The sequence below is a fragment of the Mesocricetus auratus genome, unplaced genomic scaffold (assembly GCF_017639785.1).
Source record: "Mesocricetus auratus isolate SY011 unplaced genomic scaffold, BCM_Maur_2.0 Super-Scaffold_100006, whole genome shotgun sequence".
In the NCBI taxonomy this organism is placed as follows: domain Eukaryota; kingdom Metazoa; phylum Chordata; class Mammalia; order Rodentia; family Cricetidae; genus Mesocricetus; species Mesocricetus auratus.
The window spans coordinates 69,920,238-69,933,404 of record NW_024429190.1 but is presented as its reverse complement, the minus strand read 5'-3'; the positions used below and the strand labels follow the sequence as shown (position 1 = coordinate 69,933,404).

The 13,167-nt window shown below is 45.9% G+C and overlaps 1 protein-coding gene across 11 annotated transcripts in view; it reads right to left on the bottom strand.

Moving 5' to 3' along the window:
* Septin11 (septin 11) overlaps positions 1 to 13,167 on the bottom strand; it is a 124,440-nt gene that overhangs the window by 59,776 nt on the left and 51,497 nt on the right. For all 11 annotated transcript variants that reach the window (XR_005877834.1, XR_005877832.1, XR_005877833.1 and 8 more), the window contains exons 3-7: positions 12,569 to 12,764; positions 7,090 to 7,276; positions 3,842 to 4,003; positions 1,130 to 1,226; positions 147 to 315 (exon numbers count right to left, since the gene is read on the bottom strand). Coding sequence is in view for 8 of the 11 variants with exons in the window: in XM_040747434.1 (XP_040603368.1) it covers positions 147 to 315; positions 1,130 to 1,226; positions 3,842 to 4,003; positions 7,090 to 7,276; positions 12,569 to 12,764 (811 nt within the window). In the remaining 3 variants the exon portion in view is untranslated. The remainder of the gene's footprint in view (positions 1 to 146; positions 316 to 1,129; positions 1,227 to 3,841; positions 4,004 to 7,089; positions 7,277 to 12,568; positions 12,765 to 13,167) is intronic.

The following is a 13,167-nucleotide window of genomic DNA, read 5'->3' as shown; positions in this document are numbered from 1 at the left end:
ATGAAAAGTGGTTATCACAGCACCCGATGGTTTGTCCATCAATCCCTCCTCACCAAGCTGCTCTAGGACCAGAGCCGCAATCCCAGCAATCCTTTCTGTGCTGCCTCAACCACCAGCTGAGACTCCTGTCAGGTGTGTGCTCATACCTGAAGGGCTTGCTGTCGGGGTCGGTGTCCTTGAAGCCCATCTCCTCAAGCTTACAGCGCCGATACAACTCATAGTGACGAGTGTGTGTCTGTTCTCGCAAGTCCTCCATGTTCACGCGGATCAGCATCTCTCTCAGCTTCACAAAATCACAGTGGTTTTCATTCTCAACTACAAGAAATCAGTCACGGGGAGAAAGTCCATCAGCAGTGAAGTCACTGAAAACCAAAGTTGTCACTGTCCCTCTGAGGTCTCAGAGGCATAAAGGACACCTTGGTGGCTCCTCCCTCCACCCCTGATGGAGTGCTAACCAAGATGCTGGAAAGAGGGTGGGCTTCCCAAAGATTTCCTGCACCTTTTGGACCATTCTGCCAAGCAGATTGTGACTCACTTTGCGAGTGAAGTGTCTGGGTTTGGGGCCAGCTGACGGCCCAACAGGGATACCGTGGCTCCAAAGTCAGACCTGTAACTAGCACTCTGTGCTGTCCCGACTCAGCAGGGCAGTGTTTAAATAACGCTGCTTTTCTCAGCCGCCGCTATTCCCGATGACCGCCATTCCCAACTACCTGATATTTGCTGAAATAACACTTCCTTGGAAAACAACTTTCCCAGTGACCGGAGGAAACAAGAACGCTCTTGTTGGAAGACTTTCTCTCTCCCAGCTTTTCTTTCTGATGATTTGCCGATGCAATTGGCTCAAACTCCCTGTGAAGGACTCTTTTCTCTTTTAGGAGTTTTTTGCTAATTTCCCACACAGCCCCACATCTTGAGGGGCTGCCTCAGGATCAGGGCTTGCAGCAGCTGCCTCTTAGCCTGCCCGATGACCGTTTCTTTCTTCCTCAAACCCACGGTGGCTACACAGCCCCACTGATTCCCACCTGCGGACACCTCCCTACACAGCGTGGGGAGGGAAGGAATGCGGCCATCATTTCTTCCTCCCAGGCACTAACTAACATGAGAGCCCCTTTCCCATGACAAGACATACCCTGCACCACACCCCAGGGGTACTGCCTGGCCTTGGCCATCTTGTTGCCAATCTTCACTTCTTCAGTGCTGCCAACCACCGCAAAGGGGAGATGGACCTGTCAGGCGACAGAAGAAGCAAGCGGTTATCCCCAGCAGCTCCAGCCACAGCTTCCCCTGGCCCCATCACTCTCCCTGCTAGAGAGGGGCCCCTTTCTGTGGAGAAAGGTGGTCACATGAAAGAGGATGGGGGCGGTCCCTGTAGTTGGGCGGACGCCTTTCATGAACTGCGCTCTCCGCAGCCAAATACAAACTAGATTTAAGGACCAACTTGAGCTTGAGTGGCATGCCATCTGTCAGCTGCCATCCATTGCCTGTGTGCATAGGGTACTTAAAACATGGCTTGCGGAGCACTGGAAAAATGGCTTAGTGGTTAGGAGCACTGGCTACTCTTCCGGGAATCTGAGGTTCAACTCCCAGCAACCACATGGGTGGCTAACAACTATCTGTAACTCCAGTTCCAGAAGATCTGATGTTCTCTTCTGGTTTCCATGGGCACTGTACACACATGGTACATACACACCCCACCCCCGGGACACACACACACACACACACACACACAAATAAATAAATCTTTTGAAATATATATAGCTTGTGGGATCAAGATGACCACTTTTAAATTTCACTTTTTAATTGATTCGCGTTTAAATTTAAAAATGAAAGCAATGCAAAATACCTCCTCATTAAATATTAAGTTTATTGATTGGTAGAAGTTTACATTTCATTTAGGTTTGAGCTCAAATCAAACGTTTAAAAAAAAGAGACCAGTTTTATGAAGGCAATGCAAATTTTAAGAAAAACTATCTTGGTAACTGTCTTCATAAGGAAGAATTTTAAAGCATGTTAGGAAGAAGGAATGCATGGTTTGTCTCTTGACTGTAATTTCATGACATGCAAATGCAGATCAGTTGTTTCTGATGGATGTGAACTCTGATCTGAGGCTCAGGGTCACTAGAAGTAAACACGGGATTCCAAAGGCCTGATGTCTAAATGGACTGTGCCTAGCTTACATTGCATTTCTGTTGAACACAGCTGTTCTACTTCCTGGCTTTTCAGAGCCAGGGTGGAACCCAAGGCCTTGCACATGCTAGGTATGAGCTGACCACTGAGCAGAGCCCCCAGCTCCAGAACAGAAGGCTCCTCCTCAATGCACTTATTTCAAGTCAGAGATACACTGTAGCTCAAAATGCTGGCTCCAGCCTGGCAGCCAAGCTCAGCTCAAGCAGACACGGTGAATTTTCTTCCACACAGAATATGACAGCATCCACAGCTCATGTTGAACACACAGCATTTTGTGTGGTGCCAAGGTATTTGAATTCCCTGGTCCAGGGTACCTGAGATGGCTCAGCAGTTACAAATGAGTGCAGTGCTCTTAGGGAGGTCCAGAGTTCTATTCCCAGCACCAGAACTGTTCTATTGCCAGTGGGGGCAACTCACAGCCACTCCAGATCCAAAGCCTCTCTGGTCTCAAATGCACATACTCACATTCACACAACTAAAAATAATTCTGTGTCTTTGCGTTGTTTTGACTTGAGACGGAGCGTTGGCTAGTCTCAGGCGGAGGTCTCTGTAGTGAGCGGTAAGCTTCAAGATGCTGCAGTGGCTTGTTTTACACACTAATCCATCATTTACACACACCTGTACTTGCACACACTGTCGACATTCACACTCAGGCCAGAGAAAGGCTTTGCTATCCCTCTGAGAGTCATGGCTTGCCATTCCTATGGACCTGAGGCATTGGTCCTTGATATTGTCACCCCATGTCGACAATACATATTCCCTCAGGACTCCAATAGTTCCTTACTCACTCAGGGCTTCCTTGGTTCCCCATAAGTAGGGGTTAATATGAGCAAAGTACAATAACATAGACTTTTGAAAGTCATTATTTTTGTGCACTAAAAATTAATTTAAAAAGAAGTATTTATAACTCTCTAAAACAGGTAAATAAATTATGGTTGGAGAAAAAGCAACTGGTCGGGTCATGGTGGTTTATGCCTATAACCCTAGCTTAGACTCAAGAGGCTGAGGCAAGAGGATCAGGAGTTTAGAAGTTAGCCTTGGCTATACTTTGAGTTTGAGGCCAATTTGGGCTAGATGAGATCTGGTCATGAAAACAATGAAAGGGTTGAGATAGCTCATTTATCTCCTGGCAGCTACCTCTCTGCTGTGGACAGCACCCCCCCTTTCTGGTTTTCCCACAGATTCAGGAAAGCACGGAAAATAGCTCAGAGGAGAAGGCACCATGTTTCTGCCAACATGGCCAGAGTCAGGGGTCCCTCCTTTGAGTTACTTTGTAGGAGCTCCTGGACCAGTGTCACATTCCTAGAAGACTCCCCACAGGAACCAGAGTGCCCAGAAAGCTGACACAATCCTGCCTGTCTTTCCCATTTGACAGCTGGAGAAACTGAGGCACTGGCTTGTTAAATGACTCACAGCAACAGCAGAGCTGGAGTCGCACTGAAGACCTCAGCACAGGCTTTTCCAGCCCCTCTGCAATGCTGCCACTACACAAGCTGCCTGGAAGGCCTCCCACCAGCCCCCACTTGACTAACGACTTACACTCATCGTCGCACTGAAGACCTCAGCGCAGGCTTTTCCAGCCCCTCTGCAATGCTGCCACTACACAAGCTGTCTGGAAGGCCTCCTACCAGCCCCCACTTGACTAACGACTTACACTCATCGTTGCATTAATCTCGGCCACTGTTTCCTCATCCGTGGGGAACTGATATATCTGGACTCCGTTGCTCACTAGTTCACTCATGATCTTACTCTTGAATTTGTGCAATTCGTTCTTGGCAATGGTGTCCGCTTTTGCAATTATTGGAATGATGTTCACCTGTAAAACAAGCATGCCCATGTTCACACAATCCTGCTGCAAGAACGAAAACTGGACAATGAAAAGTACGGAATGAGGCAAAGCTGCAGGGCACCATTGTAAGATGCAGGCAATGCAGACAATCAGGCATCCCTACAGGGTACCATGGTGAGATGCAGGAGATGCTGACAATCAGACATTCTTACAGGGTACCATTGTGAGATGCAGGAGATGCTGACAACCAGATATCCTTACAGGGTACCACTGTGAGATGCAGGCAAAGCTGACAACCAGGCATCCTTACAGGGTACCACTGGGAGATGCAGGAGATACTGACAATCAGGCATCCTTACAGGGTACCACTGGGAGATGCAGGAGATGCTGACAATCAGACATTCTTAAGATGTAAGACTCAGACACAGAATCATCTTAGCTCACCCTCTGAATGCTGACTGCCTTACAACCCACACTGATACTCGTAATTTCCTCTCCTGTACCACCTCCCACTTTACAGAGTAAAAGGAAGTGTTTTTACTCTATGACAAATAGTGGCAACAAGGAGGTCAGTCCACTCTTTGAATAAACAACCACTCCTTTCTGGGGCTTGATTTTTGCATGCCCATGCAGTACTGCTAAGGTAGAGAGCATCATGGATGCTATGCAGGACCCCCTTTCCTTTCTCCTGATGATTTGAAAATTTCTGGGAGATTCAAGTATTAAACCAAAGTGAGAAATAAAATAATAAAATATTTTAAAATTACCTATTTTTTAGATTTCCAAACCCAGAGTTAAATCTTTTGAAAATCAGTTTTTATCAAACGACCTTTTCATTTCATAAAAAGGTTCAGTATCAAAAGCAAGGCTCACCTTGAGCATGGTGGCACGAACATATAACCCCAGCACTAAGGAGGCAGAGTTAGGAGGATGAGGTGTTCAAGGCCATCCTCAGCTACACAGCAAGTCTGAAGCTGGAATGGGCTACATGAGACCCTGGCTCAAAACCAACAAGGCTCACTTTCAGAGTCTCAGCTACACAAACAGGGGTGCATTCAGAGTCTGACATTAATGGCAGACAGCCCAGAGTAAGAGCCCAGGACAGTGTTTCCTACTCCCCCAACCCTGTCCAAAGGTCACAGTTTACTTTTCTTCTTGAGAGAGGCTCTGATGTAGCTGGCCACAAACCCACTTTGTACTCAGGCTGGCTGGGACTCTTGATTCTCCTATCTCTGTCTCCTGAGAGCTGGGACCAAAGAAATGACATTTCTTTTTAAGTTCATGGTTTAAGATGAACTTTTTCCCTCTTTCTCTAGGCACGGGTGTTTTAATGACTGCTATGCTATGCTAGTCTGTATCTAGATTCTGCCCAATTCAGGAGTTCACGGTCTTTCGGTCACATTTGAATTTTTTTCTTTTCTTTTCTTTTTTCAGAGCTGAGGACCAAACCCCAGGCCTTACACTTGCTAGGCAAGAGCTCTACCACTAAGCTAAATACCAACCCCTTTCTCCCGGGGCCAAATCAGAAACTCCTGATGAACCAGAATGTGAGGACATGCTGACAAAGTCTTTGTCTTCAATCTATCTCTCCTATCCTCCCAAACCCCACGGGCTTGGGCCTTCCTCCAGAGAAGGGATTCTGACAGCAGAGAAGGGGCTTGATCAGAGCCCGATGCCTGCTGACTGCCTGTGCACACGCTTCAGACTGAGACGGAATCAGCATGGACAAAACGACACCTAGTCATGGTTTCTTGGCCAAACTGACCAGGGTAGGCAGAGACACCCAACTACCACATGAGCAGGCACTTACAATCTTCTAAAATGATCATAATTGCTTAACTCGTCCCTTTATCTTCATAAGTGAAACTGCATAAACAGCAGCGACAGACGCCACCTAGCTGTCCAACAGCATCATAATTGAGTTGTCTCTAAGTTTAAGCTGCTTTGAAGTTGGACTCTGGCTTGGTTTGTTTGTGTTTGTTAGGCCTCTAGTTTTTCCTTTTTCCTTTCCACAAGCAGAGAGCCACCCTCATCTGTTTTCTTCAGAATGTCTCTAACAAATGGCTGCTTAGAGGGCAGCAGGGCCTGCCCGTTTCCAAGGATAAGGCAGAAGGGAGAAGCCCTCCCAACATGGGATCTCCCACCACCCGGGCAGCGGCAAGGCAAAACTCCCAGGAATCGAAGTTCAGTAGTAGTAACAATAATAACAATAATAATAATGTTTCAAGAGAGTCTCTCTGTAAAGCACCATGCCTGTGAATGCTGGAACCCCAAGGAGCCTGACTGGTCCAGAAGGGAACATGGGACAGTCTCTCTATGTCTCAGTTCTTGGTAGAGAAAGAATCTTTACAGTTTCTTTTGGGGGGATAACACCCAATAACACATCCTAGAGCTTTGATCATCCAGTAGGAATCTCCACCAAGTGCCAAAGTCTAGGAGAAAGGGCCATGGCTTAGTTTGCCTTTGCTCTTGATGTCCCTTGTATTGTCTAATTCACAACAATGTTTTCTGTTTATTTCAAAACAGAAAACTGAATTAATTACAAAATTGGACATCAGATCTTACCACACTGAAGATCCCCCTTCCTTCAAGAGCTGTAAAAACAAAGGCTACAAACACGGCAAGCCCAGGGCCAAAAATGAAACGCAGATTTTATTTTCTGTTGAGACAAAAGTAGTTTTAAAATCTGAAAGGGTAAGTGTCCTCAAGCAGGCAAAACATTAAAATCTGATACCACTCTAAATTCAAATTATAGCCAGTGCTTTACAGACCTTCATGGGGGGGGGGATAAACATGTTTGTATTCCAGTCCCCATTTAAGAGCTAAGGGTAGTGTTAGTTTTGTCTTTTCTTGACTAACACTCAGAAGAAGTTTTTAGGCACTTATCTCATTTGGTTCTCTCTGTAATCTAGGAAAAAAAGAAGCATTAGCAAAACCCAGCTACAGGCATTCCAGAAAATTCTTTACATCTTCTACTCCATTCCAGAAAATAACCTGGGGTCTTAGAGAAACGGTTGGAGTGGATTGAGTCGCACTCAGTACCTACAGGCATTCCAGAAAATAACCTGGGGTCTTAGAGAAACGGTTGGAGTGGATTGAGTCGCACTCAGTACCTTACTGTCCAGCTTCTTCATGGTGACCAGGTCCAGGGACTTCAGTGAATGTCCCGTGGGGGCGATGAAGTAAAGGCAGGCGTGAATCCTTGTGTCATGGTAGTTGAAGAGAGAACGTTTAATTTTCAATTCCTCTTGCAAGTAGGCCTCAAACTGGGCATCAATATACTCCACGATAGGCTTATAGCTAGAATGCAGAAGAACATTCTTTTTGAAACACATTTTCAGTTTCATGTGTTAGTCTCAAAGTTTTTACAGGAAGTAAGCAATATGTTGATTACTGCGGGGAAGCCCATTAGCCCTTTCAGTCTCCAAGGGAACCAATCAGAGGGACTTCATTTTAGCAGCAACGAGATGGATATGTTAGGAATGCAAGGTGTTATTTCTCTCCAGACTTACTTTCTGCTCTAAGTTTGTAAGAACAATTCAGTAGTAAGAAAACAAGGTTTTCAAAACCCAGATCCCAGAACCTTGTTTAGGTGTTCTGAGGCAAAGTCCTGATATGTAGCTAGCCTTGATCTAATGCAAAGGATGGTGGTTGATAAGATTCTCTTTTGTTTCTCTATTTTGGAATATAGGCACAACTTACATGACAATACTCATGTTTGTTATTTTCAAATAGTTGTGTAAGAGAACCGTGGATTTAGTCCAAAAGCAAGCATCATAGCTCCCGGTTCCATGGCCTTAGACAGGTCACTAAATCTTTCTGGGCTTCACTTTCCCCATAAATAAGTCAGGGAGCAAATGAATACCTTGAGTAGATCCTGGTACACGCTTCCAAAGCAGTACCAGGAGGTACATGAAGGCAGACCAAGAGTTCAAGGCCAGCCTCAGCTACGCAAGTTCCAGCTAAACTTGGGCTACAAGAGACCCTGTCCTTAAAAAGGGAAAAAATTAAATAAAATAAATACTTTTTAATAATAGAGCTACGGTAACAAGTGAATGGAGTAGAAGATGTAAAGAATTTTCTGGAATGCCTGTAGCTGGGTTTTGCTAATGCTTTCTTTTTTCCTAGATTACAGAGAGAACCAAATGAGATAAGTGCCTACACAGAACGTAGTAGATCCAAGGAAAGTAGTTGTTTTTAAGAGGGGCGGAGGCGTTAAGAACTCCACACCCTCCTCACGACCCACTTCCCCAGCGCAGAGCCCCACCATGTACGGAAGTGAACAGTCCAGGAGCTCAGCCCATCACGTCTGGGCGGCTGAGCCACAGGGTTTCCTAACGCTGCAGCGGGATGCTCTCTCTCCTCAGCAACCCCTTATCCCACGGTGAGGAAAAGATGCTCCCAATGTGTCCTTGCCTCCCTGGCTCTGAGTCTGGGCTGACCCTGCATTGTCTCAGGAGCAGTCCAAGCTTGTTTCTGCTTTCTACTAATTTCCCTCCTTGCCTCTTGTCTTGATGCACCTCCATGCTGGGGCGGGGTGCAGTGGGGGCGTGGCAGAGGCTGCTTTCAGAGTTGGGTTTTGAGTCCTTTGTTCTCTCTGTACCCTAGGCCTCCTCTGCTGCTTCTACCAACCTCCTGTCAGCCTTTCACCCTCTCTTCCTCTGTGGTCGCCCTGGAAAACCACATTTATTTTGACCATCTCTTCGATGACGAGTACAGCTCTCCACCTCCAGCCCCACCCAGTCTTTCTGCTGAGCCTCAGATCCAGGCATTCAACTGCTTATAGAACGCTGCCAATTGTTCTTTTCCGCCCCTTAGGAGCCGGTCCTCCACCTGGAGTGCAACTTGTAGACCCCCCCCCCCCCTTCAAGGCAAGAATGAAATCTCCTCCATCCAGCGCAAGTGAGGGAAGCGCAAGTGAGGGAAGGCCTAGTTCATGAAAGATATAACTATCTCCCACCAACATCACTAGCAAAATATCCAATCAATAAAAAGAATGTGGCATGTGGTTGGCTTTTTTTTTTTTTTTAAAGCAAAGAGGAGGAGGAAGACAAAGGACCTAAAGAAGAAAAGGAGAGAGGAAATTACATCATTATAAACAAACGAAAGCCACAGACTCTCGGAGAACAATTTCCTTAGGCTAAAGTTTCTTTATGGGAATGAAACAATGAACAGTTTCCTCTGGGAAAACAGGCCAGCCAGTGGTCTGCTCCCTCCCCTCCCCCCCCATCCTTGAAACAGACATTCACTGCATCTCAACCTCCTTTCACTTCTTGTTATCTGTATTCATAGAAAGATAGATCTTTTGTCAGTTTCCATTGCTATAGAAAGAACACCTGTCTGTGTTCTGTGGTCACTTCAAACTTCCCTCGATTGTAGCCCTATCAAGTGTATGGGAGGTAGAGAGAACGAAGAAGTTGTTATACTTTAACATAATGTCCTTTTAAGGGACCATTCCTTACCAGTCATTTTATTCATTCACTTCACTTAAAAAAAAAATACAGTGAAATGAGATGTGTTCACCCTAAAATTACAGGGAAAAGCTAGTTTATGTGAATTTTTTCCTTTGGTCATTCTTGCAAAATGGTATTATTTAGACACTGACTCCATGACTAAAGTGTTAGCGTATTTTCCCTCTCCTCTTGCTATCTGTTAACCAAAGACCATTCCCTACCTCTGGACTCCTCTGCCAGGATTCCTACCTCTGGACTCCTCTGCCAGGATTCCTACCTCTGGACTCCTCTGCCAGGATCCCTACCTCTGGACTCCTCTGCCAGGATCCCTACCTCTGGACTCCTCTGCCAGGATCCCTACCTCTGGACTCCTCTGCCAGGATCCCTACCTCTGGACTCCTCTGCCAGGATCCCTACCTCTGGACTCCTCTGCCAGGAAGCTGGCTAGAAAGGTCAAACACTGCCCTTCACTGCTGTTTTGTAAGTGTGGTGGAGACGGGATTTCTCTCAGTGAACTGGATTGTCCACAGTTCTCAGGCTGGTTATCTTAGAGTTCACGGCACCTCCCCAAAGGTGGGGTAAGCTATTTTGGTTCTAGTTAGGGAGCAAGACTCTGTGGGTTCTTGCCTCTCCAGACCCTCTTCCCTCATCCATGAGTGCAGACAGCCAGAGCAAGGAAGCCCTTAAAACAAGACTTAAACATAACAGGAAATCCTCCCAGGCCCCTCTTCCTGCCTCCTTCTAGCTAGCCAGGTCAGAGGAAGATAACGTTTCAAGAATGTCGACATGTTCCAAATCTATAAACACACTGGGACATTCTTGATGTCCTGGACCTATGGCTGAAAAGCTGGCCTAATAGAAAAAAGATAAGTCTGACTTGAGATAGAGTGCATCCCTTCCTATATCATTACACACTGATACAAAAATGCATATCCCACTTCCAATATTCTGTTGGAAACAGACCATCCAGCAACTATTTTTAGATAAGTCATTTAAGTTTACAGTCAATTGTCAACAATGCCTTTTGAGGCATGGGTCTAGAGCTCCGAAAGCCATTGAAAAGGTTAAGCAAGAGTTGTCAAGAAATTAAAGAGGAAAAAAATATTTGGTATCTAGGTTAGGTTAATATCACACTTCCTCTCTTCTGGGTCTCCTTGGAAACTATTATTTGACCCAAATGAGTCAGATAATTTCTTAAAGAGGGCTCCAGATGCAGATATGAGGATCTGCAGGGTACTAGCTTAGCTATTTTGCAGCTTGCTGCTGGCCAGTGAAAAACCACCAGCCTGAGGGGAAGTCTCGGGTAGGGGTGAGGCAAAAGAAAAACCAGTGTCAGTCTTGAGGCAATGACTGCAAGCTGGAAAAGCACAGGGGTCTTTGGCGGTAAGATGTCAGACGGAGGCTGCTGTCAAAGCCTGTGGGAAGCCCGACAGGAATCCAGCCAGGGAATTCGTAAACATGAAATTCCCTAACTCCCAGAAGAAATCTATCCCGCAAAGCCCGAGACAGGCTTTCCTCTGTGCTTGTCCTGGACCTCGCAGGGAATAGAAGCCCCTGGCTCTGTCTCCAGCTCCCACAATGCACCTGTGTCCTTTTCCTGGTCCCCAGAGTTTTTTCCTCCTGTGTTGCACTTCACATTAAAATGGCCTTCGGGCACAACCTGCCCATCAAGCCTAGGCACATAGAGCCTGACTGTCCCTTCCCCAGCTGGGTACAGATGGCCCTACTTTGATCATATGCAAATGAAGTCCTTGTCGCTGAAGTAACAGTTGCCTGTGTTAAAGCAGGACCATGTCTACTGCAGAGTGTTTCAAGTGCTCTGCAGATAAAACACAACACTGCTCAGTCACAGAATGAACTGTGTATTTCTGTCAGGAACTGCAGAACTTATTGAAGTACTGTTACAATGTATCTAGATGACACATATTTCTACATAAAAAGGGTTCCAACTTCTCTTTACATCCTCAGAGACACACACACCATTCTGAGGAAAGGATTTCTCAAAACTGTCATGGACATGGTTCATGAGCAAAACATCCTACAACTATTGACCACTAGAAGGGGCGAGATAGCCCTATAATGCTGTCATTATCCAAAAACGTGTCTAGAATGCTCTTTAAGCCTGAGACGGTTTTAGTCTCCTTCACTGTTTGTTTGTTTGTTGGTTGGTTTGGTTTGGTTTTTGTACAAGCATAACCCCTGAAAGTCTAGCAGCCTCCACACTGAGAATGCTGGCAGTTTGCTACTGATGGAGAGAAGGGAGCCATCCTGAGGCTGAGGGCTTGTGTCAGTCTCCCCCCCCCACTTCCCCATCCCCACCCTGGAGGGCCGTGAAATGTACATTGTCTGGCCTTGACCTCATGGTTTTCTATAAATGTTAAGGCTACCACAGGCATGGTGGTAGAAATGAAGTTATCTCTCCCCTTGGTTTGGCCAAACTGCAAGGGAACCCACTTCCTTTACTACAGAGAATCTAAGCAGGGGATGGACTGGAGGAGGTTCAGATAACGGTTTGAGAAAAAGTGGAATATTTTAAATAGTCCAGCCATCTGAAGATTGAAGAATGGGTCCACCGACCACGAGAGGAGCAAGAGTGTGACCCTGTGAGGACAGTCAACGCGCATACCCCACTCTGGCAAGCTTTAAGAACTAATAGCTTCCTTCAAGGAGAGGCAAATGGACGCTCATGGTGAAGACCCACATTAGAGGCTTTACAAACGGGCTAGTGTTTCACAAAATAAAAACTCACCGCAGTATTTTACAATACAGCTTCAAGCTTATGTGATGAATCAGGGCCAGATTTTATGACTACACCAGGAATCCACTGGTAGTGAGCAGCCTCTACCTATATTCAAACCACCATGCCAAAATGCTTTGGAAACATTTTAATTTTTAATTAAGAGTTATTTTCCCATGTACACACACCTAATTAGATAATCTTCTCTGTGTGGAGGAAATTTAATTCATCCAGTTGATCTGCACTCCTCATTAGGCTTGACCCGCCCTCCCAGCTGTCAGACACAATTTGAGAATTCTGCACCCCAAGTCTTCTAGGCCTTTGGATGTACCTGGGGTAGAGCTTCCTTGAGCTGCCCATCTCCTGACCTACTTCTATAGCTACAAAAATCTTAAGACATACCTGTCATCCTTATTAATCTGGTCTCCAAACCCCACTGTGTCGACAATGGTTAGCTTCAGTCGTACGTTGCTCTCCTGAAGTTCATAACTTCTGGCTTTTAACCGGACACCTGGCTCGTTGTGAGTAGCTGGGTCACTTTCAAATTTGGTGTTGAATAAAGTGTCCATCAATGTGGATTTGCCAATACCCGTCTCACCTACATAACCACAAAAGAAAAGTCAAAACTGAGTTAAAAGGCAGGGAGGGCAATATTTCTGGAAATTCCACCGTGAATTCTATAGTTCTCTCTGGATGATCTATGGAACACTTCCTTAGAGGAGCCACTAAACTCATAAAGTATTGAGCAGAAGAGGCCTTGAACCTACAGATCAGGATATTTTCTACTAGCCAGGCCTGATAGTACAGGCTTGCTATCCCAGCAACTCAGAAGGCTGTGATAGGAGGGTTACACATTGAACTTAGCGAGACTCTGTCTCGGAATAAAAAGTAAAAAGAAATGGCTGGGGATACAGCCTAGTGGCAGAACTGCCTGGCACTCATGAGGCCCTGGGTTCCATCCCTGGTATGGAAAAAAAAAGACATTTTTAATCCCTAGATAG